This window comes from Triturus cristatus, chromosome 11, assembly GCF_964204655.1.
Source record: "Triturus cristatus chromosome 11, aTriCri1.1, whole genome shotgun sequence".
NCBI classification, from domain to species: Eukaryota; Metazoa; Chordata; class Amphibia; order Caudata; family Salamandridae; genus Triturus; species Triturus cristatus.
The window spans coordinates 398,356,032-398,382,466 of record NC_140594.1 but is presented as its reverse complement, the minus strand read 5'-3'; the positions used below and the strand labels follow the sequence as shown (position 1 = coordinate 398,382,466).

The following is a 26,435-nucleotide window of genomic DNA, read 5'->3' as shown; positions in this document are numbered from 1 at the left end:
CTTAGCATACCGTTACTCCGCAGGTATTTACTTCTAAGTTTTTACTTTGCAAATACCATTACTACGCATGATTTTAGTGCGCATGCTTTTACTTCGCAAATATATACAAATACATTAAAAATGCTTTTACTTTGCAGTTAATTATTACGCATACCGTTACAACGTGTAATTGGTACTTTAAAACAAAAAATTAATCGTAATAGTAACCTACCCCTGGCACGCACCCTGAACCCCCAAAATACCCCAGCACCCAAAACCTTAAACGCACCCTGAACCCTAAAAATGCCCCTACACCCCAAAACCCTAACCCACCCTGACCCCTAAAAATACCCCTGTACCCCAAAACCTAAACGCACCCTGAACCCCAAAAATACCCCAGCACCCCATAACCTTAAATGCACCCTGAACCCTCAAAATACCCCATGCACCCCAAAACCCTAACCCACCCTGACCTCTAAAAATATCCCAGTACCCCAAAACCTAACGGACCCTGAACCCTAAAATTACCCCCTACACCCCAAAACCCTATCCCAACCTAACCCCTAAAAATATCCCAGCACCCCAAAACCGAAACGCACCCTGAATCCCAAAAATACCCCAGCACCCCAAAACCTTAAATGCACCCTGAACCCTAAAAATACCCCCTGCACCCCAAAACCCTAACCCACCCTGACCCCTAAAATTACCCATGTACATCAAAATTTAAACACACTCTGAACCCCAAAAATACACCAGCACCCCAAAACCTTAAACACACCCTGAACCCTCAAAATACCCCATGCACCCCAAAACCCTAACCCACCCTGACCCCTAAAAATACCCCAGTACCCCAAAACCTAAATGCGCCCTGAACCCTAAAATTATCCCCTACACCCCAAAACCCTAACGAACACTGACCCCTAAAATTACCCCAAAATCTAAATGCACCCTGAACCCCAAAAATTCCCCATCACCCCAAAACCTTAAATGCACCCTGAACCCTCAATTACCCCAAAACCCTAACCCACCCTGAACCCCAAAAATACCCCAGCACCCCAAAACCTTAAACACCCGGAACCCTAAAAATACCCCTACACCCCAAAACCCTAATCCACCCTGACCCCTAAAAATACCCCTGTACCCCAAAACCTAAACGCACCCTGAACCCCAAAAATAACTCGGCACCCCAAAACCTTAAACGCACCCTGAACCCTAAAACTACCCCCTACACCCCAAACCCTAACCCACCCTGAACCCTAAAAATACCCCTGTACCCCAAAACCTAAATGCAATTTGAGATTTAATTTGCACAGTAACTCCGTTATGCGTAGTAAGTGAGTGATAAGTAAAGGAACATGCGTAGTAACTGCATGCAAAGTAAATGCATGCTAAGTAATGGCATCGGTGAACTAAAATATGCGTAGTAATGGTAATACGAAGTAATGACCGCATAGTAAAGGTAGAATACCCCCTGGTGACATCAACAGCATAGCAGCACTATGGAACATTTTCTTTGGGTCCTGGATCATCAAGGTTGGAGTGCACTTTCCGTGGTAGGTAATCTTGTTGATGGGCCACAACTATTCAGCGTCCTTTAAGAGTAACGTTTTTTAAAAGGAAGAGGTCTTTCATTCATACACAAGAAATAAGAGCAGCTACAAATAGAAAATCTGAAGATCCTTGGTATTTTTATTTTCGGCCCAAGATGCGATTGTGACCCCTATATATAAACTGAGTGGTCACACAGCAAGTTACAGCATTACAAATAATTTTGTGGAATGTTGGAAAGTCTCAAACAATTTTGGGGTCTCTGGTACTCTACAATTTGCTTTGTTTACAGTGCTAAGTCAGTGGGCTGAAAGAGCATGAAATAATGATACAAAGCATCCCTGTTGTTTTAATTGGTTGGCCCGCCCTTTACCCCACTTTCTCAATTGCCCTCACTTCGCCCCTACGATTAAGATGATTTCATCCCAGAATGAACCAAAAATGCCTAATCACCTGCTCCAGGTGACCTAGGACTCTCAACCAATTTGGATTTTGCTACTGGTTTGTACTGGAGCTTTTTCCAAAGTGCCACAAGGTCAATGTTCTTGAAGTGCCCAATTATCTCTATCCCTGGGGGTCCATTTGAGGGCTTTCAGAGGTACCAACTCAGTTCACGGAAGACTAATCAGAGACCCTAACAGGCTACAAAGCCAGTGCCCTCAAAATATACTTTGGTAGTGCTGGAACTGGAATTAGCAGACAAAGCAGATGTCTAGGAAATACCAAACTGCATGGAGTTAGATCTAAACAATTGCAAGCATTGGTTGAGATTTTTGGTTGGTGGCAACACCATTGGACCTGCCCATTCATAGGCGGAGCTTGGATACTAACTTTTAATGTTGGGATCCATTTGCACACATGAACCACGAGACATTTAAAACCAAAAGGGCTGTAGTCCAGGAACCATTGGTTACAGAATCCAGGCCCCTCAGCCTCAGTCAACATGATGCTCAGCTAATATGCAGGGTGCAGGGGGAAAATCTGTGTCCGCCTGGGACCAGATATAGGATGATACCAACTTCCACAATGGTCGAGGCACATGGAGGCGCATCACACTCAGTTAGTCAGTCAAATAAGCTTTATCTGATTTAAATAAATTATAAAATCACACCATACAAATCACACTCAAAATCCTGCAATGTCTGCTACCCTCTTGCAGTAGATGAAGTGTCTTTGGACGAATCAAACTATCTAAAAGATCCTCGAGCCTCGTGGTCCTCTCATGTCCATGAAATGATCTCCATGAATGATTCAGTCTGGTCGGCTTTGCTCTAGTCATCTGTGCCAGAGGCTAGCATCATCTCCACACTTTGGGCAATACAGCATTCTCTTCTTCTACTTTGAAAGGTCAACAGCAGATATAGTCCTCAGCATTCTCTTTGCCCTGAAGGAAACAACAATATAGATAGCACTGTTCCTGAAAAATGTCCCCTGTACTGCTTCAGCAGAGCTTCTCCTTGAGTTCTAGAAACGTTATAACTATTTGCTCATTTCAAACAGTATTTATTCTACGTTGGAGGCTCCGATGAGAAACCAAGACAAACCAAACAATAATTCCACTCCACGCCACTTAATTACACTGCATGCCACTTAATTGCTCTCCATCCCATGCCACATAATTCCACTTCACATAATTCCACTCCAGTCCATGCCCCTCCACTCAATACAACACAATTCCACTCCATGCCACACAGTTCCACACCAGGCCATTCAATTCCATGCCACATAATTCTACTCCATGCCATATAGTTCCACATCACACAACACAATATTCCACACCACATCACATAATTCCACTTCATACCTCATAATTCCACTCCACAAAATGGCATTCCACAGCACACAATTTGTCTCCACATTACACAATTGCACGCCATATCACACAATTGTAATCCACCCCACAAAAATCAATATCTCACAATTCCACTCCACAGCACACAATTCCACGCAACACACCAAAATTCCATGCCACATAATTCCAATCTACACCACATAATTCCACTTCAAATATGTCTAATCTGCTCCATGCCACAGAATTGCACTCCACTCAATGCCACTCAATTTTACTCCTCTCTACATCACACAATTGCACTCCATGTCACACAATTGCACTGTACACAACACTAATCCATGCCATGCAACACTATTCCATGACACATCATTTAATTCTGTGCCAAAGCATTCCACACCACATAATTCCACTCCACACCACATATCGACACTCCACTGCACTCCACACAAGTCCACTCAATGCAACACAATTCCACGCCACATAATTACATGCCACAGCACACAATTTCATGCCACATAATTCCACTCCATATATTTCCAATCCACTCCACACCATATAATTCCTCTCCATGACACATAATTCCACTACAATCAATGCCACACAATTCCATGTCACACTATTCCACACCACACAATTCCATGCTGCATAATTCCATGCCACACAATTCCACACCACATAATTCCATTGTACACTACATAATTCTGCTCTGCGCCACACCACATAATTCCACTCCATGCCACATAATTCTATGCTACATAATTCCACTCCATGCCACACAAAATTCCACTCAAAATTGTTCCATTCCTTTCAACCTAGCACAATTCCTCACTACACAATCCTGCCACACAATTTCATGCCCTGCCACACAATTCCACACCAAATGATTCCACTCTATCTCACATAATTCAACACCATACCACATAATTCCATACCACACCACTTATTCCACACCACGTCACACAATTGCAATCCATGTCTCATGATTCCACTCCACATAATTGCACTCCACATCACACAATTATACTCCAAACCACCCAATTCCATGCCACACAATTCAATTCAAAATAATTCAACACCTAGCCACATAATTCCACTCCATGGCACGTAATCCAATGCCACATTATTCAAATCCACTACACAAAATCCTCTCCACATAATTTCATATTGTGGTACGTAATTTTGCTCCGCTATGTAATTCCACTCAATGCCACATATTTCCACTCCATCCCACATAATTCCACTCAACCCAATGACAGATAGGGGCGTGGCCTAACAGCATGGCTGCCTAGACGTCTTTTAGGTGAGCTCCGTGTGGTGGCCCGATATATTTAATAATCCTATCTCACCCTGACCTCCTACTGATCCCGAATTGCAGCTTGGGCAGCACAATGCCCCGCGCTGCTACCATTGAGGCTCCGAAGGTTAACAGACAGCAGCAGTGCCCGCAATACCGGGACTCTCGGACTGTGTGACGGTGCCATCTTGGTCTGGGGAGATCCAGGTCGCGAGCCTGCAGCGGAGTGCCGAGTGTCTGGATGCTCCTGAAATTCCTCTTGTGGACTGGCCGCGGAGTGACAGGCAAGCCCCGGACTCTACGTTGAAGATCCCGCTCCTTCAACCACGGTGCAGTGCGGTCTGAGCCGGTGACGGACTTCTGGGATCCGACGGCGGGAGCTGCTGTCCTGTGACAGGGGGGGGCCTCCGGTCTCGAGTTGTGCCATCAGTGGAGTAATTAACTCCGACAACCGGAGCCTGCGGAGCAGAGCCCCAGTTTAGCTCTGCACAGATGAAGAAGGCCTCCCCCATGCTGGGCGAGTGGTGGAGGATCGTCGCTTGACCCCCCGGGTAGGAGAAGGAGGCCACCTGGGCCTAGTCTATCCTTGCTGGTGACTGCATCACTTGTGTGACGGCTGAATCACTACTGGGGCAGGAACGGTCACAGTGTTTCGCCCGACCCCCGTACTGTGCCGGACCAACGTGTTCCCGAGTGCTGAGACCAACGTGTTCCCGAGTGCCGGGGGAGCCCATTGGGCTCCCCCGGCACTAATTTATGGTGGACGCTCCCTGGCTGTGGACATAGCGCAATTAAGTGGCACTGTGAATTGTTACGCTTTCACCTATTTGGCGCACTCATTGTCGCCGCTTGCAAACCGGACAGCAGATAGGCACTGCATTTAACACTGAAGGGACTCCTGTGCACGCCTTCTATCCTTTACAGCTGCGGGCTCACCTGCATGGCACTCACCAGCATGATAAGAGTTACATATCGGTTACTCTTGTATGTGAGGAAAATCGTGAGAAGCACATTGTGAGTCTGGTGCGCCTAGATGTGGTGTGGTTCCGGGGGCAGTGCAGCACTGCGAATTGGGCCGGACAATGATTTGGACACTGATTGCGCTGGTCTGCAGCCCGGTCTTGACTGGGAGGAGGTGTGAGAGGTTTCCTCCTGCGGTCCCTCGTAGCAGTCCTGCAGCCGGCTGTTAAGAAGTTGTTGAGTGAGGATCTGAGGCACAGATTGCATAAAACGACCATGTGCCCTGGCTGACATTCCCCATAGTGGCCTCCCGACAATTTTGGGCACTCGTCGTGCACCTCTACGGCCGGGCTGAAAAGTGCTCAGTGCTTCGTGACAACAGAGAGCTATACCTGTCGGACGGTCAGCTACGATGGGAAAGGATAAACCACCAAAATCCCAAGCCAATAAAATATTGAACTATGCTCAACCTATCCCTCCAGGCCAGGTCGATCGAGGCGATGGCAGGATATTGGATAAAGAGGCATTGGAGGGGGCGGGAGAGGAGTCTCCGACCCTCATGGACGTGATTCAGGCTGTACAGGCGACGAGGGATGACATGGTCCAGAAAATCGACACCGTAGCCATCAATGTCAATCTGTTAAGGTGCGACCTGCGGAAGGTCTCGGACCGAGTGACGATCACAGAACAGGACTCGGAGACCCTGAAGAGTGAAGTTAAAAATCTCTGTGCCATGGTGGTGGAGTTAAAACGACAGGTGATTAGACTCGAAGACCGTGCCGAGGACTCAGAAGGTCGCTCAAGAAGAGGGAACTGAGATTTGTGGGATTTCCGGAAAGGGCGGATGGGGATACCATAGATCTCTTTCTGGAGCACTGGATCACCCATGAAATGGCACCCAACTAACTGTCGAAATTCTTTAGTGTGGAACGGGCGCATAGAGTGCTGGTGCCCCCGCCCCCCCCGATACCCGGGGCCCCTCCTCAAGCCATTATAGCAAAACTATTTAATTACAGGGACAGAGATCTCCTGCTTCAACTTTCTCGTAGCGGACGACGCTTCTTCTTCGAGGGTCAATCCATTGCGATTTACCCTGATTACACACAACAGGTTCATGAGCAGAGAAAGACCTTCATTGCCATCAAGCGAAGACTTAGAGACCTGAACTTAAAGTACAGCCTCATGTTTCTGGCGTAGCTGTGCGTGGAGAGTGAAGGCCGGGTTCTGTTCTTTTTCTCAGCGGAGGAGGCGAGAGACTGGCAGGACACTAAGGCTCTGGAAGGAAGACGACTGGTCTCGTCGACGGGAACTGCAGCCTCGAATAACTCCAGATCGCCTATGAGAAGTCGACACCAACTCCAGAAACAGAAGCCCACAGGGAGAACAGTGAGCCTGGGATGGATCACTGTCCAACGGGACGGCACCTTGCAGGCCTCCGACACGGAGATCGTTCCGGATTCTGTGGAGATGACACCAGAACTTGTACCAGGCATGACAGCTCCGGAGGAGGGAAAGAATGATTGCCTTGAACTGTAACGTATCTGTAACAAATCAGGGAAGAGCCTGAACTGAGCTGGGTCATATGAGTTGGGTTTGTTTGAGGCACAGTAAGAATCCGAGGCCGTGGCCCTGAGATTGTTGTACCATGGGGGTTCGCCCTCCTTTTCCCCGGTCTGGGGATAATTCTTTTGGTCTTGCTACTATAACAGTTGGAGGTCTGGGTAAATGTTGAGGATATGTTGGATGCGGGCTGCCGGCGGAGCAGCAGCGCCCCCCACAGAGACTCGGTTCGCCGGGGAAGCTTGAGAGTAATCTCACACACCGGGGTAACCAGCTCTGTTGTACAGCATCACCTGTTTTGGGTTAAGGGGGGAGGGAGGTCTGTGGGTGGTACATATGATGGCTTATATGGAACTGTATTTGTTTATTCACATGGCTGCCCGGGGGAAGGGGAGAGGGCTCTTCAAGTTCTTGTTTTTCTATGTTTGATTTGTTGTTTGGGAATCCAAAGGGTCACACAGAATTACGCCATAGTATACCGGTGCTGGTTGAGAAGGGGAGGAAACCCGGGGCGAACAGAGTTGCGCGCCCGATCATATCATTACTTTGCCATGCTGCCACAAGTATTGAAGTTCCTTAGCTGGAATGTCCGAGGGCTGGCGAATATAGTCAAACGTCGTAGAGTACACGCTTTTCTCAAGCGATATGGAGTTGCATTGCTGGCCTCCAGGAGACGCACATATGGAGAGACATTATTAAAAGCTTATGCAAGCGATGAAGGGGGCAGATATATGCCACATCCTATTCTGGCTTTGCACGGGGGCACTGGTTTGGGTGGCACCGGGGGTGCCTTTCCAACATCTCCACCATGTATTAGACCCTGCAGGGTGCTTCATTATACTGTTCGGGCGGTGGGAAGGTAAAGAACTTTGTATCATAAATGTTTTATGCACCCAACATAGACTGCCCTAATTTCTATCTTGAAGTGCTAAAGGCCCAACTCCGCTCATGGGGGCTGAGATACTCCGACTAGGTGACTTTAACTGTGTACTAGATGGGTCCTTCGATAGACAACCTCCCAAAAACAATACCAAACCCCGCATGGTGGAATCCCTTCGAGGTACACTACAGAGCTTGCAGCTCCGGGGCATATGGAGACTATGTAACCCTGATAAAAGGGAGTTCTCCTGTTTTGCTCCGGCAGCTAACACCTTCTTTAGAATTGATAACTGCTGTCTCACAGCCGGCCTGGTGGCCACGACACAGGCGGTCGCCTACTTGCCGCGCTATCTGTCAGATCACGCGCCCTTATTGCTGATCTTGACCTCCGAGCCGGGCGTACCACCCATCCCTATGTGGCGCCTACGTGTCGAGACCCTGTTAGATCCTCCCTTTGTGCGAGCAGTGAGAGAGGCTCTCCATTATTATTTTGCGGAAAATTGGGGGTCCACTGATACAAGATCTACGGAATGGGAGGCCATGAAGGTAGTCCTCAGGGGGGATCTGTATGAAGATGGCTTATGGAGTGCATCGGCAGCTCATAGCAGATATAGATTCTCTAGAGAAGCGTTTGAAGATCTTGGAGGATAAGCTACATCAGACCCCAGAGAATAGAGAAGAGTGGGGGCGGGTTCAGGGAGAGCTGCCCGACGCCTGGTCTTGCCTTGAGAAGTACAGGTACACTACGTATAGGCAGAGACTACATGCGGAAGGGGACAGATCCGGAGCATTACTGGCTAGACTAATTAGGACAGAGACGGAACATGTTCCGGTCATACAGCTTCGAGACAGTAGGGGAGTGTTGCTGCACACACAGGAGGCAAATATTCAAACATTCGCAACACGCCTGAAACACACATGTTCGTCGGTATTACATGATGAACCTCATTAATTTCAAGACTTTTTTGCTGATATAGAGTTTTCCACACTCAGTGAGGATGAGGCGGAGGCCCTGGGGGCGCCTCCCACTAAGGAGGAACTGTTGACGCAAATATGACAGCTGAAAAATGGGAAATGCCCCGGGAGCGACGGTCTTCCAGCTGAGTTCTACAAGACCTTTGCCGTTGAGTTGGGGGACCGCCTTCTTGAAGTGTACACAGAGGCACTAGAGAGGGGGACCCTTCCCAAATCTATGATGGAGGAGTTGATCTCCATGATCCTTAAACCAGACAGGGACCGCCATTCCCAGGGCTCGTACCGGCCCATATCTCTCTTATATATAGACGTGAAGATATTAAACGGTGTACTAGCGGCCAGACTCTTGCCATATATGACAATGTGCATCCTGACCAGTCTGGGTTTATTCCTACTCGGAATACCACCCACAACTTACGTAGACTTGCATACCTATGGCCTGCACCAGATCTTGAGCGGTTTGACTGGGCGTTGTGTCTGTTAGATATTCGGCAGGCTTTCGATACTGTTGAGTGGGAGTATATGTGGAGGGTTCTTGCCCAGATGAGGGTAGGAGATGACTATATGAGATGGTTGAGGCTGCTTTATTGTAACCCTACAGTTCGAATACGCCTACGGAACCAGGTGTCGGATAAGCTGGAGCTTCAGCGGGGTACCCGACAGGGCTGCCCCCTGTCGCTGCTCCTTTTCGCTCTGGTGATGGAGCGGCTGGCGATTGTTCTTAGACAGCAAATGGAGGGCCGAGGCGTCCGACTAGGTGCGTCGGTGCACGTTGTTTCTATGTATGCAGGCGATACAATGGTATACCTCAGGCACCCGGAGGTGGCGGTCCCGGAGCTTCTTCGGGAACTTACCTGTTTCTGTGAGATCTCCGGACTCTGTCTTAACCCTGGGGAAGTCTAAATTTTTTCCCGTGGGAATGCTACAGGGTGCTGGACTGGACGCTTTGCCGGTAGTGGGAATGAGCTGGGTCAATGACACGGTCCGCTACCTCGGGGTCCAGCTGGCACACACACCAGATCCATACCATCGCCATAATGTGGGGAGATGCATAGAAGGGGTTCCAAACTCCATTAAGTTCTGGCGAGATCTTCCGCTATCACTGATGGGGCGGATTGCCCTGATTAAAATGGTGGTTCTCCCACAATGCCTTTATATGCTGCAGAACTCTCTTTATCGTATCGCGTGGGTGTATTTTAAACGACTAGATCGTCTATTGGCAGACCTCTTGTGGGGATCCAAATGGAATAGAGTGAAGTTACATACTTTGCAGAGAACATAGGAACAAGGGGGGCTAGAGATACCCAGATTCATACGCTTCTATATAGCGACGCAACTGCAGCATGCGACACACTGGCTAGATGACAGCGATAATTGGGAGAAGCGTCTGTTGGAGGGTACACACGGGGAGACCCTTTTCCCGGAGCTTCTCATGAATGGATCGCGAGTCCCGGTGCACCTGCCCTACATTATTAGACAGGTGGCCACTATCTGGAAATACGCAGTGAAAACAGTACTGATGAGGGCGCTGTACGCCCCGGATGCCCCGTTATGGGCAGTGGTACCATTCAAGAATATAAGCCACCATATGTCCATCGCTAGATGGACGGCAGGAGGATGCGCCACTATGGGAGACTTGTATATGGATCGCCATTTCCTCACAAGGGAAGAGGCTGTGTCGGCGTTTGACCTAGGCCAAGGCCAATACCTCCAGTATGCCAAGATCTCGGCGACTGCGAGGGAGATATGGCCATCATTCCCCGAGGAGCCACCCATAGCCGCCACTCTCCGGACCCTCGTCACGATGGCAGGAGGCTGTAGATTGGTGTCACATATCTACAAGGTGCTGAGGGAGGATCTCGCTGTAGACCCCTTACCAGTGCAGGGCAGATGGGATGGCTTACTAGATGGGCCCCTGACAGAGACAAAGTGGGGAAACGTACACGCAGAGGTTAAACACATCAGCTTGAATGTAAGATTTCGACTTACGCAATTTAATATAGTGCATCAACTATCTCTAACTCCACACACGTTACATAAAATTTACCCGGACAGGTCCTCACAATGCCCCAGGCGTGGCTCACCTGATGCTAAGTTCCTACACATGACCTGGGACAGCCCAAGGGGGACCCCATTCTGGGAGGCGGTTCTGAAACAATTGAAACACGTAATGGGGTGGTCGATTCAGCACTCAAGCACACAGGTGCTCCTGGGACTACTACCAAGACCCAAGAGCAAAAAGCTTACAAAACGATTTCTGTAGCTGGGGCTCGTGTTAGCAAAACGACGGATAGCAATTAGCTGGATGAGCGTACAGCCACCCACACTGAAAAACTGGACAAAAGATCTGGTGGAGTGGGCTACAGTGGAATTGATTTGAATGCGGCCAGTCCGGATGGATGAGAAATTAGAAGATAATGCGAGAGCATGGCAGGGTATGATAACAGAGGTCGCGCTAGAGGAGGAGCAAGGGGGTTCCCTTTCGCAGCTCAAGGGGGGGATACAAATTGTCTGCCACAATCTGAAAGACTGAGATCCCGTATAGAGCACCGTGAGCGGGAGAGCCTACGGGTGGGCTACAGCAACTGTCACTAAACACAATTTTGAGGCCCGTGATACACTGGTGGTATATACCCTAATGACCCTGGTGGGGAGGGGGGATGGGGGTGTTGTTTACAGTTACAATTATTTAAATAAGTTTTGGATATTGTTCTTCCATATTCCACTATAGCAGGAAAAATGCAGCACAGGATGAACGATCGTAGGGGATCCTTAACAATTCAAAATGTACCGTTGTGTTAGATACAAGGACAGGCTGCTTGTGTTTGGATTGTAATTATACTTGCTACATACTGTGATCATTTGTGGATGCAACTCAATAAAAACATATTTAAAAAAAAACCATTGACAGATAATTTCACTTCACTCAACACCACACAATTCCACACCACACCACATAATTCAACTCATCACACAATTTGACTCCACACCACATAATCCCATTCCACATATTTCCATTCCACTCTGCGCCAAATAATTCCACTCCACACCACATATTTCCACTCCACTGCACACACCATAATTCCACTCCACTCAAAATATCACAATTCCATGCCACACCACACAATTCCAGCATTCCTAACATAATTCCACCCCACACCACATAATTCAACCCCACAGAATTGCACTCCATGCAACACAATCTCACAATACCATGCCACACAATTTCAAGCCGTGCAACACAATTCCACACCACATAACTCCATCCCATCCCACATAATTCCACTCCATGCCACATAATTCTACTCCAAGCTATATAATTCCACTTCACTTAACACCGCACAATTCCATCTCGCACAATTCCATGCCACACAGTTCCACACTGTACACATAATTCGTATCCACACCACATATTTCCAAATAATTCCACACATTTCCACTCCACTCCATGCCACACATTCACTCTACTTCACTACACACAATGCCACTCCACTCCAAAATTAAAAGTGCATTAGCGCTAGATGCATCATGGTTTGTTTTTATTATTATTTTTAGGCATGTTGCTATACAGCATGGCTACAAATCATTCCCAAAGTTGACAATGCCCATTCTGTACAGCTGGAACAAAAGGCAATGTCAGAGGCAATAGTCTCAAAAGTGAGACCTGTTGGCTTTTCTGATGGTTGACTTGGAGCCAACGAGGTCCAGAGTTGACAGAAATTAGCCCTGTTGCGAGGCAACAACTTTGCCACAGGTAACAGTGAAATTCCACTGCAAGTTAAAATGATGTCTTTTTTTTTAGTTTTCACTTATTGTCCAAAATTTACCCCTCTACTCCACTACCCTGCTCCTCCTGGTCCCCGCTATCGCTTCTCAGCGTGGCAGGTAGCACCAAGCCTTTGGTGAGTGACCCAAAAATGATGAATAGAAATACTTTCTCTAACACTTCTTAGACACTGGGATGTCCTCTGGACAGCATTCCATTCCCTTCTTTACAGCTCATCAGTGCCCTTATAGAAGCCAACCAGCCAATGCCAATGGCCCACCCAATGCCCACGGTCCACTCATGGTAAGAGCACATTCCTCATCCTAGTAAAACTCCAAAGAAATTCCCAGAACACAACCCAACGTTCTAGACTCCCACCTCTCCTGATCACTCCCCTGCCAAGAAAAACCACATTAGTGGAACTTTTTCCATGCAAGCTGCAGATTTATCTGGGTAGCATTCCTGCTCCATCATTAGGTCTCAGCTAGACAGCGCATGCGCTGTCTCTTGGAGACATTTCTTTACGCACAGTGGGCTTACAGCCAATCCATAACTTACTTAGCTTCAGTGTAGCTCTCATTTGCATCATTCCCATTCGTTATAAGTTGCATGTGTCATGTCCTCATCTTTTCTTGGGTTCAAGAACTCCATATGAGTGCTTGTGATTTCAAGCCGTCTCCCATATCCCCATCAATGTTGCTCCTTTTTCCTCCCACCCGCTCCACCATGTTGCTTCTGTTGCGTTCCACTTGCCCCCACCTGTGCTGAATCTTTACCCTCCCACCACCCTGCACCTGTCTGTTTCTTTTCTACCATCTCCCCGCGCCCACCAGTAGCGGCCGATGTGAGAGGAGAGTGGCCAGGAAGGTGGGTGACACGATAATGGAAAAGGTTTTAAAAAAAGAAGAACTTACCTGCAGCCCGCCTCATCGCCGGTCATCTGCTCCCCCCTGGGCTCCACTGCAGGCACAGGCTCCCAGACTTCCCTGCGGCCAATCCTGAAGTTTCTCTCATTCATGAGAGCAGCTTCAGGATTGGCCTGAGCGCTAATGAATTGTGCTCCCAGGGAGACTGGAAGTCTGTGCTTGCTGTCGCCAACCTGGCAACGCAGCTGGGTTGGAGAGAGCTTCAGTGCACATAACGGTTTGGCAGACTTGAGACTGCTGGCCAAACTCTCATATGCAGTGATAACCTTGCATGCCACTCCCCGTGGATGCCTGTTATTCCGCTGGCCCAGCCGCCAAGACTCTGGAAAACAAAATAAAATGATAATAAACCACAGTTTATTATCGTTTTCTTTTTCTTTACGCTGCTGGAAGGAGGGCAATGCTCCTCTGCCATAGCGGAGGAGTCGCTGCTGGTTTGGCCTTTCCCCTGTCCGTCCGCTCCCTTCCCCGTTGTCATGTTGGGTTCTTCCCTCCCATCTGTTTCCTGTGCTGCCCCTCACTCCCATTGTTCCAACCACCATAACAAACCAAAGCGCTATGATGCGGATACCGCTGGGCATGTCGCAATCCTTTTCTACCTTCTCCCCAATCGCACTCCACCCCACCCATGTTGTGTTGCTTGTCCCCCATATGTCTTTCCTATCCTGCTCCTCCTGCCACAACATTAAAGCGCTATGATGCAGTAGCACTGGCCGTGTCACAGTGCTTTTTTCCCATGACTTTTATACATGCTGAACGGCAGCAGTGCTGCTATACAACATGGTCAAAAGGCATTGAGAAAGCCAATGGCTCTCGCATTGCAGAGGCCTGTTGGCTTTGCCAATGCTTGTTTGCAACCCCATTGGGTGTGCCACAGTTAATTTTCCCTGTTTCGGTTAAGGTTCATATCACCCTTGTATATCCATCAGAGGTCGTCAGTTTCTTAAAACTTAACCCTCTCCCCCAACCTGCATTTAGAGAAAAGGAGTGGCCTTTTCTTCCTGGGCTTTTTGAAGAGCAAACAAAGGACTGACGGCAAATGTTCGGGCTATGTGTAATGTGTAACACAATTGTGGAAGAAGGAACCTTGTACTTCTGGGACAGTCTTGAAATAATAGGCCTGTAGGCTTAAACCACTACTCCTGCACAGACTCTCCATGTGATCTGTGACAACTCATTCCCTTCCGACTGTCCTCTGCACTCACCTGTCTCTTCCCTTTGTGCCCTTGCCCAGCTCTGGCTGTGTTGCTGAAGCTCGGTTTGACTCTGGATCCCTCCGCACCTCTTTTTGCCCAGTTCCTGCCATTATTCCCTCACTAAAGAATGACAAGACCTCTAGGGTAGCTTATCGTTTGTGCAACCTATCCTCACTCACAGCAGCGTGTTCTTCTCTCCCGCATTTTTATAGAGCACGTGAGAAATACAGAAGACAATGACGAGGAGTCCTCTAGGACTGAAGGAGCTACACTGAAATTCCGCCATTTTAAGGAGTATAAAGCCAAAGTGACCGACAAAATGGGCAACCAGCTCCGCATGGGAGACTCTACGATTATAGGTAAGCCGCTGAACTCTAACAAAGGTAAGAGCACTGTCAGGCTCCTACCCCAAATCCTCCAATTGCAGTACGGATGGAAATGACCCTTTGTGAGACCAGCTAGCAATCAAAGTAGGTGCTCAATGCTGAATTAAACTCTGTGGAGGCCCCTAGGCAGTCGAAATTTTGAGGCCCCCTCGCAAATGATCTCCTAATATGTTTTTAATTTTACCAACCAACAATTTTAATGAACCAATTTGATTGCACAAAACTAAACATTAACAATTTTTTATGTTGTTAAACCCCCCCCCAAAAAATGACAAAACTTTAAATATTCATTTTCCTCAATTTGTTTGATGTGGAATCTTTCAGGATAACTTGGAAGTCTACCTTTTGCAAGACGTTGTATTCAGTGGCCATAATGGCAAGTGAGGTCAGTCGTTCTTGTGTTATTGAAGACTGATGACAATTTTTCAGTAGTTTTAACTTCGAAAAGGTTTGTTCACCAGTAGCGCTGGTGATCATGATACACCTATAAATTCTTAATGCTGTCATAACCAGTGGCGGCTGGCACGGAACGGGGGCGGGAAAGAGGGGAGGAGGGGGTCAAAATATTGAGAAACAAAAAGAAAACTCTTACCTCTTTGTGCCGCTGTCGCCTCTGTCTCTTCTCCATCATTGCTGAAGAGTCCGAAAGCACACAGGCTTCCCTCAGATAATCACAACACTTCAGTGCAGCGTTGTGATTGGACTGAGCGCCGTGATTCGGTGCTCAGACTGGGAGAGGGAGCCTGTGTATGTTCCCTACCTGGGCTGTAATGCAGCCTGGGTGGGGAACATGCAAAGTGTGCAGGACTGTTTGGCCGGCTCGAGGCGTCTGGCCAAGCAGTCCTGCACACTTAGGGGCTTATTTACAAGCCCCTTGAGCCACTGGTGTGTCAGTTTTAATATGGGAAAAGTGACATACTGGCAGAGTAAGGAAGGGGCTTGTAAATAAGCCCTTTAGTGTGCACAGTCCACTCCTCCTCCCTGAGCCACTTGCCCCGCCACACCTAACCCAGCCACACAGAAATAAAAAATAAAATGATAATAACCTTGTTATTATCATTTATTGTTCCCTTTTCCACTGCTCTGAGAGCAGTGGGGCGATGCTCCTCCATCTTAGTGGATGAATAGCTCCTGCTCATAACATTTGGGAACATTGATTGCACCATATTTTCAAAACTTAGTTTGTACGATTGCGATGCTGGCGTGGGCCCTAAAACCAGTGGGACCCGTAGTCTGGTGCCTACTTTGCCTATTTGGTGATCCCGCCCTGTAAGTGCTAACACCCTGGTGACATCAACAGCATAGCAGCACTATGGGACATTTTCTCTGGGTCCTGGATCATCAGGGTTGGCGTGCACTATCCGTGGTGGGTAATCTTGTTGATGGGCTAAAACTATTCGGCGTCCTTTAAGAGTAACGTTTTTTTAAATGGAATTGGTCTTTCATGTATACACTGGAAATAAGAGCAGCTACAAATCGAAAAAAAAACTAGAAGATCCTTTGGTGTTCTAGGGCCAAGATGCGATTGTGACCCTCCATATATAAACTGAGTGGTCACACAGGAAGGCGCAGCATTACAAATCACTTAGATTCCGGTTGCCTATGTTATTCCATGAGGTTAGTAGGATTTTGTGGGATATTGGAAAGTCTCAAACACTTTCGGGGTCTCTGGTATTCTACAATTTGTTTACAGTGCTAAGTCAGTGGGCTAAAAGAGAATGACAGAATGATACAAAGCATCCCTGTTGTTTTAATTGGTCGGCCTGCCCTTTACCCCACTTTCTCAATGGCCCTCAGTTTGCCGCTACGATTAAGATGGTTTCATCCCAGAATCTACCAAAAATATCTAAACACCTGCTCCAGGTGCTACTGGTTTGTAATGGAGCTTTTTCCGAAGTGCCACAAGGTCAATGTTCTTGAAGTGCCCAATTATCTCTATCGCTGGGGGTCCATTTGAGGGCTTTCAGAGGTACCAACGCAGTTCATGAGACTAATCAGAGATCCTAACAGGTTACAAAGCCAGTGTCCTCAAAATATACTTTGGTAGTGCTGGAACTGGAATTAGCACACAAAGCAGTTGTCTAGGAAGCATCAAACTGCAATGGCTTATATCCAAAAAATAGCGCGCATTGGTTGAGATTTTTGGTTGGTGGCAACATCACTGGACCTGCCCATTCATAGTCAGAGCTTGGATACTGACTTTTAATGTTGGAATCCATTCGCACACATGAACCATGATATCTTTAAAACCAAAAGGACTGTAGTGCAGGAAACATGGGTTACAGAATCAAGGCCATCAGCCTCAGTCAACATGATGCTATTATGATATCCAGGGTGAAGGGGGAAAATCTGGGCCTCTCTGGAACCGTATGTAGGATGACACCAACTTCCACAAAGGTCAGGGCACATCGGGGCGCACACACTTAGTCAGTCAGTCAAATAAGCTATATTCTATTTAAATACATCATAAAATCACGCAATACAAATCACACTCTGTAGTGACTTAGTCCAGACATGTAGAGAATCTTTAGATGTTTATTTGTAGTTGATTACAAGTCATCCAGTTCAATCCAATACAAGACAGTGAGATATTCAGTAGATCAGATTAAGACCAGAGCAAAACCCCACCAGGAGCAGCCAGGATGATGCTCGGCCCTTCTCAACTGACATCTCTGGCTTCCAACATTCTGTAATACATCATAGGATGAACATTCCACTGGCAGAGCAAGAGATTGCATGCATAACAGCAAAGCCAGGATATAACATATCCCCTTTTCTTCCATATAAAACAATGAAGAAAGAAATGAGAATGAAAAGATAGAGGAAAGACAAAGAGTAAGTCAGAAACACTGCAAACCAATGAGAAAACAGAACAACCAAAAGAAGATGCGAAAACATACGTGAAAATGACAAAAGGTGAGAATGCCATCCTCCCTTCTAGCACAACAACAGAAACGAAAAGAGAAAAACCAACGACTACCCCAAGATATACTTGCTGGCCAGGCATCTATAAAAAGAGACAAGTCATATCAGACATTAACAAATAGAAGGAGAAGAAAACCTCCAATGAACGAAAGAACAACACAGTAAGAGAAGAACAGAGAAGAACAAAGAAGAAAAGAATCCAGAATACACAGATAACACCAATAAGAGATATCAAAAGGAAAACTGGGCTATAACAGGAAATAGTGAGAAGATAGAAATAAATCACTCACACTTCCCGTTAAATAAAAAAAATCTCAATATAAAGAATGATGACGTTGAATACCAATTGAAAACTGTAACCAAAACACATTAAATTTGAGAAAAACACCAATTGGTATTCAGACCAAATACCCTGTGAAAAGGTAATATTGTAATAAACATGTGGTGAACAGGTGCACACTGTGCACTGAACTGATGAGACCAAACCCATTAAACACACCACGGTAAAAAAATTGTGCACTGTTGTGAAGGGACTAAGGCCCAACGACACACCCTAAGTAGGGTAAAACTAAAAAATTGTTGTGCACTGTAATGAAGGAAATACCAAGGAGGTCATTTCCTGTGCATAGAGCAGATGGGACTGTAACCCATATGACAACCCGTGTGGAGGCAAAAATGTTGTGCACCTTAGAAAATGGGACCGTAACCCATGTGAGACATCTCCTGAGAGACAAAACAAAATGTTGTGCAACGTAGAAGATGGGACTGTAACCCATGTGAGACATCTCCTGAGAGACCAAACAAAATGTTGTGCACCGTAGAAGATGGAACTGAAACCCAACCAAACCAAGTACGAGAACAAGGGATCATCACTGAATGTACACATAGAAAATGTAAACAAAAACGATAATAGCAGTCCCCTGGGCACTAGACGCATATGTAAGCAATAATCATTAGAGATACACACAAGGCAGTAAATTAAGAAAAATGGTTACTAATGACAAAATCCCTTTAAAAAAATGAAATAAGCACTGAAGAACACCGGTGAGCGATTCCTCACCCGAGTAAAAGTAGAGCTGTAGATGAAAATGTCCAAATTGCAATGAACAAGAGAAAAAAAAAAAAAAAACGATTTCAGCATAAAGACTGCCTGACAATACTTGTCGCTGGTATAACACATGGCAAAAAGCAGGAAAATAGCAACACAGTACCTTGGTAGAAGATTCCCTCTTTGAAAACATGACAGGGAAACGAGAGATGAAAACGCTCAAGTTCACATGAACATAAAAGTTCAGGTCCACGAAAGAAATCCTCTCTCTGCAGTAGCCACACTGAAGAGTTATAGTGGCAGCACGTAGAAGGAAAAGCGCCAAGACATTGACAACGCGTAGGTGCATTAGGTGTCTTGCCCTTTACAACGGAACATGGTTGGCAGAACGTGTGTAAACTTCAATAGAAAGGATTGCAGAAAAGCCAATCCCAAAATGGCGGCAAGCACGGGTGACGCTGCGCCGGATGGCTCCCGGCATCACCGTGCTGTTAGGCGTCTGAGTGAGGAGATCTGAGCATGGCGAAACAAATGCAGCGAAGAAGGCATCATAGGAGCGCAGGATCTATTTAAGGCTGCCTGCTGTCTGAGGCATAGAAATGACGGTGAGAGCGCGTGAAGGGTCTGAGTGCGCTCGAGAGCTATTTAAAAGTATTAGGAAGGCAGTTAAACTGCCATTGAGGGGCGCACCATAGACCAAACAGCAAAGTGTAAATTAATAAATAACTCACTGTCAATGTCTCGAACCACGCAAAGAGAAGTGGTCGATGAGTGGAAATGTCAAACAGCTGTTAAGGCAGGCAACTCTCACAGACACTCCCAATTATGCAACAAACAATATTATCCCAAGTCAAAGGAAATACTGTCCGTAGGCATGCAGACACGTAGGTCTCTCTTTGAAGATGAGAGCAGGGCACAGGAGACTCTGGAGCAGTGGGCAGCGAGAGGCCGAAGCACTGGTCACAGGAAGTGTAGAGACCGTCCAAAAGCAGAAAGGTAGGAGTACATGTAGACAAGGAAGACCCCTCCAAAATCAGCAGAAGAAGCATGTGGCAAGATAGTAGGCAAGAAAAGATCACTGCTGTGGGAAACTGCACTTCAAGGGCACACTTCCTCCAAAGGATGGTACACACTTCTAGGGAACTGTACGTTGGTAGGGATCAGCGCCAAAATAGCAGAAGAGGCAGACTTCCTCCAGGACAGGCAGGCAGCAAGACAGGAAAACACTCTCCATGTAGAAACACAGGTCGGTGTGCAGGCATCCAAATGAGGGCGCAGTGAAACAGTCATTCAGAACAGTGACTGGTACCCAGGCACAGTAGTACACTTCTTCTCCACTCTCACGGCAGAAGCAGTAGGAACTGGTACATACCTGAGCAGACACACTTCTTCACCAGACGGTGTGCAGACATCGGCTTATCCACACAGAAGGCTCAGCACCACAAGAAGTAGGCTTTGTCTGAAACTAAGAGAAGCACTCAGGAGAGTAGACAGCCTTTATTAGATGAACAGCTCTTCAAGTTGAACAGACTGTGCTGCGTAGACTGGAACTGGCACTAAGAGTTGAGGGCGACCGATGGGAGGTCACTGGTGGGGTCAAGGGTGCCAGTTGAAGGTAGAAACTTAAGTTCAGTTACTGTTAAGTCTGTAGTTGAAGTTGATTGAAGAGGTGAAAGATGTAGGTTCTTTTGAAGATCGTCGCCAAAAATTGTAGTGACTTAGTCCAGACGTGTAGAGGATCTTTAGATGTTTATTTGTAGTTGATTACAAGCCATCCAGTTCAATCCAATACAAGACAGGGAGATGTTAAGTAGATCAGATTAAGACCAGAGCAAAGCCCCACCAGGAGCAGCCAGGATGGTGCTCAGCCCTTCTCAACTGACATTTATGGCTTCCAACATTCTGTAATACATCATAGGATGAACATTCCACTGACAGAGCAAGAGATTGCATGCATTACAGCAAAGCCAGGATAAAACACACTCAAAGTCCTGGAACATCTGTGACCCTCTTGCAGTAAATGCAGTGTCTTTGGTCGAATCAAATTATCTGCAAGATCCTCCAGCCTCGTGGTCCTCTCATGTCCATGACATGATCTCCATGAATGATTCAGTCTGGTGGGCTTTGCTCGTGTCATCTTTGCCAGAGGCTAGCATCATCTCCACACTTTGGGCAATACAGCATTCTCTTCTTCTACTTGGACAGGTCAATCAGCAGCATTCTCTTAGCCCTGAAGGAAACAACAATATAGATAGCTTTGTTCCTGGAAAATGTCCCCTTTACTGCTTCTGCAGAGTTCTAGACAAGTTATAACTATTTGCTCATTTGAAACAGTATTTATTCCAAGTTGAAGGCACTGACTAGAAGCCAAGAAGACCACTCAACAAGCTTACTTTAAAATAGAAATCCTTTCCTACCTTGGGTCGATCGCATCTTTGAATGCTTGCATTTGATCCTTTTATATTAAAGGGAAGGAGCAGGCCAAAGTGATAAAGAATTTCTGATATTCACAAGTTCAGTTCAATTTTCAAGAGCAGATCCCACGATTGCAAAGCGACACCCAGCAGAACACACCTGGCAAGGGCAGATCATGTGATGTTGCTGGGCAGACGTCATGAGCTTCAAAGGATGTGGATGTATGGTACCTATTCCACCCGGAAATCATAAGGTTTCTGGGTGCAAACACAACCTGAAGTGGAACCACCATTTTGTGCAACAATCCCAATATCCTTTGTAGGGAATGATTTACACTAAACATGGCCTCCCATCCACCCAGCACATGTGTAACATTACACATAGACACAAAGAAACACACACAGACATAGTACTCACAATGGGGCAAGTAAGGACTGAAGGGAGCAGGTCTTCTCTCCTCCAGGGCTACAGCTGCTCCTGAACCTAGAATCAGCTTCCACTAACCACCAACCACCAACCTCTTTGTACCTTTATATGATGGGACAGTGCCCACTTATGGTGCATCCCCAGGATAGCAGAGCCCAGTGCTTTGCTAAAACATGTCAGCAGAACACGGGACTCCTACAAAATGCTATGGATTGTGAAGTTTACTGAGTGAAAAATATCAGGGTGGGCGAGAAAAGGTTGAGCAGGAGCCACTGCTTTCCGTTGCCTTAAGTGGTACACAGGTGAATGGAAATGAGGGCTCAATGTTTTAGGGATGCAGGTCATGCTATAATGACCTCATTCCTTGACCTTTTGGGGTCAAACAAGTGGGTGGCTCTGCTATCCGAGGACCACTATTGGGCACATACCAATTCTGCAATGCCAGTGCCCCTTGAAGCAACAGCTGGAATCTGTGCTGTGCTGTAATTTTCACCATTTTTGGTAGGGTAAAACCGTAATCTTTTCCATAAGGTGTGGTGGAAAATGAAGGGAAAAACTTGTTTTCATTTGTATACATAGACAAAAGCTGGTAAGTCAGAGACGAGTAACAAGTTTCATTTAAAAGGTTAGTGGGGTGGAGCAGTGTCAGCTGCATATTAGGTGTCTCAAAAGACCTAACTAGAAAATATTAGTGAACTATTGGAATACAAAAAAGAAAGTGGAATTATATTGTATAGGTTTCCCTTTTCAAGGTGAATGTCTGGATGAATGGAAGTGGGTAAAGATTAAAAGAGTGCCTGGTGTGTGCTATACCATGGTGTAGACTACAGGAACAGGCTAAGAATGGAATTCTGTAGCATCAGGAGGGAGCAGGCGGGATTGCCCGAAGGGTTCTGTTTGTCAGTAAGCCGCCAGTGTGAGTTTATTAGGTGAAGATTAAGCCAACTGGTTCTGGATTTGTGTTGACAAGAACCAGGGTGAGTCAGCATATTGAGAATCAGTTAACTAGCGCTTACAGGGATCCCAATACCTGTGGAGTTGGACTGGGCCAGAAGTGGCTACCTTTCAGCACAAAGATAACAGCCATTACCTAGGCGACCTAGAAGATAAAGAACCAATATAGAGAAATATGCTGGCTGGCTCTGTGCTGGTGCATTAACAGATATTTGGGCACCGGCTTACTGGGTGATCGCCTCTGTCAGCATGCAGTGTTCCATGGGGAGCCAGCACCCCAGTAATCTCGATCAAGCCAACAACTGACTCCAGCCACAAGGAAATTAAAGGTCATGGAACAACAAGGAAGGGAAGGCAATGCCACAAGGCAGTGGATAGTGTAAGTGGTGCAACAGTGGGGTGAAGGTTTCATCTTTGACTGAACAGTAGTTGGTAGGTTTTGTGGACACAGCAGATCAGGGATGCCGCCTATCAAAGTGCTGGGCCTAACTCAGGTAATTTGCTGTAGAGTAATTGTGCGAAATGACAGCAAAATTACGTGAGATTATGTGGAATGACACAGGGAGTGAAACTTACATTTAGAAAACAGCATGCAATGTGGTGATAGCGAGGCAACTTGCTGCGCTGTGTGAAAGGGAGAGAGCAGAAATGCTCCATATTTTCAAAGGTATACATAATTTCTGCTGTCTCCTTGCGCTGGCTCACTTGTGTGCTGCCTAGCACTAATGCAGACACCCTTTGTAACGCCCTGAACGTCTCAGGATCGTTTAACAGACACGATAATGAGAACGCAACCACTTGTGAAGGTTTAGTTATTTTAATGAAGGCAAAAATAATACAAGGAATAAACAAAGGTTATAGTCACTGGAATCCTCCAGGCTAAGTACGTTACCAGCCCACAGCACGGATGGTCCTAGCCGTCCTCTGCATATACGCCGATCCCGGCGTATGCCAACAGAGGGCAGAAATGAAATGGCCGACAATGCCAATCGGTAGGCTGTGAGGGGCACGAAGAGTGTTGGGGAGAATCGAGGAGTCAGGGAAACACCCAGCCGGGGTCTCTACCTGAAGGGAGCAGCCGCTCAACCTCTTCCTCAGACTGCACCGGGAAACGGAGTCACCTCCTGGTGATGTGTCACCGATACCCCAATCACAAGCAAAGAAGACTGAACCGAGAGCAGCCGCTCGATCGATCCTGTGGACTTCCGAGTCTGTAACGCGGCAAACACCTCCTGGTGTGCGTTACAGCTGGCAGTCCCTGTATCTCTGGTCGGGCTGGGAGTTACGACTCCAACCAGCAAAAGCGCCACTGCGCTTTGACTCAGCCGAGTCAAAAAGCGAAGCTCAATGGTTATCCGGTAGAGCTTCCGGGTCCTTCACAGGTGACGATGGGGCAAGACACGGCCCAGGGAGTAACGACTCGACCTACCTCCGTTCTTGCCTTACTGGAGCACCACTCCGGAACACTGCTCTTCACTAAGCAGGTACGTCGGTGTAAACACAATATCCGACAGCGTTGTACCTCCCGGTTCCTCCCTTTATAGGGCGTGTTTTCCTTGAGTTATGTAACAGCTCTCCTGTTTACATAAGGGCGTGTTTTCCTTGAGTTATGTAACAGCTCTCCTGTTTACATAAGGGCGTGTTTTCCTTGAGTTATGTAACAGCTCTCCTGTTTACATAAGGGCGTGTTTTCCTTGAGTTATGTAACAGCTCTCCTGTTTACATAACCTCTCAACCGCTAAGCATCCTGGGAGATGTAGTCCGTTTTCGCTGGTTACCGTTTTCCTCCCCTCGCATGACAGGAATTCTTGACAGTACATCCTCCCTCTCAGCGGCTCCCCACGGGCCCAGCGCTGGCAGGAAAACGCCGATGGAACAAGGAGACCAAGCGCGGAGCATGAACCCCTTCAGCCGTTTCCCATGACTGCTCCTCCGGGCCATAGCCTTTCCATGCAACCAGGTACCACAGCTTCCCCCTGCGCCATTTGGACGCCCGTATGCCCGACACTTCATACTCCACCTCCGACTCCACGCATACCGGCCTAGGTGTCCCAGACGGCTTGGAGGGCGCTGGTTTGAGCAACGATACATGAAAGACAGGGTGTATCCGCAATGACTGGGGCAAGCACACCTTCACGTTCACGGGACCCATACACTTGGTAATTCGATAGGGGCCCATGTACTTGGGATGGAACACACTGTTCTTTCGAAACCTCATGTTTCTTGTGGATATCCAGACGTAGTCTCCAGTGCGGTACAGTGGCCCGGGCCTTCTCTTCCTGTCTGCCGCAGCCTTGTATCTTCTCTTGGCCTCTATTAGGACAGCCCTTGAGCGCATCAACGTGTCTTTTATGTGTGCCACCATGTCCGCTGTGGCGGGAATCCTGTCCTCTCTGAACGGATGTAGAAATGGCAAGAACCTGGGATGTTGGCCATAGTTGCTATAGAACGGAGATGCCTGTGTGGAGCTGTGAGTGGCGTTGTTATAGGCTATCTCTGCAACCCATAGCAAGTCGACCCATTCTTCCCTGCCCTGGTCCACAAAACATCGCAGATACTGTTTGAGCGTTTGGTTCAGGCGCTCGGTTTGGCCGTCCGTTTGAGGGTGGTAGCTGGTGGACAGGGCGGTCTTAACATGCAGCGCAGTGCACCAAGTCTTCCAGAATTGCGCAGTAAACTGCGACCCCCGGTCCGACACGATCACCCCAGGTAATCCATGCAGTCGTACCACATTCTTTAGGAGTAGTGACGCCAATTCCCCGGCCGTAGGGACTCTCTTGCAGGGGATGAAGTGCCCCATTTTCGTCAAGTAATCCACCACCACCAGTATTGCCGTCATCCCCTGGTCTACCGGTAGGCCCACCACGAAGTCCAGTGATATGCTATCCCATGGTCTATCCGGGGTCGGAAGTGGATGTAAGAGCCCTTGGGTTCGGCCATGGTCGGCCTTCATGGTAGCACACGTAGGACACTCCTGTCCCCACCTCCTGACATCCACTCTCATGGTTGGCCACCAGAAATGCCGTCCCATGCTAGCCACCGTTTTTTTAAAGCCCAAATGACCTGCGCATGGAGAGTCATGGCACCAGATGAATGCTTGTTTCCTTAGCCTAGGCGTGGGTATCAATAGGCACCTACCCTTCAGGGGTATCCCGTCCTTCAGCTGCCATTCTCTGTGACTGAGGAGCCACCTCCGCCATGCGAATGACCTGATCCCTCTCTTTATTCCCCTCAGGAAAGTATCCGGTTGGATAACCCCCAATACCATCCTCGGGGAAATGATGGAATGCTCGGTCGCAGGCAATGGTTCCTTAACTGCAGATTGACGGGACAGGGCGTCCGCCTTCCGGTTTTCCGTCCCCGGCCGATATGTGATGCGGAAGTTGAACCCCGCAAAGAAGATCAT

General features: G+C 47.4%; 1 protein-coding gene across 1 annotated transcript in view; it reads left to right on the top strand.

Moving 5' to 3' along the window:
* Nucleotides 1-26,435, top strand: part of LOC146784287 (uncharacterized) — a 113,429-nt gene that overhangs the window by 46,838 nt on the left and 40,156 nt on the right. The window contains exon 4 of the mRNA XM_085632923.1: nucleotides 15,088-15,234. Within this exon, the coding sequence (XP_085489049.1) occupies nucleotides 15,088-15,234 (147 nt within the window). The remainder of the gene's footprint in view (nucleotides 1-15,087; nucleotides 15,235-26,435) is intronic.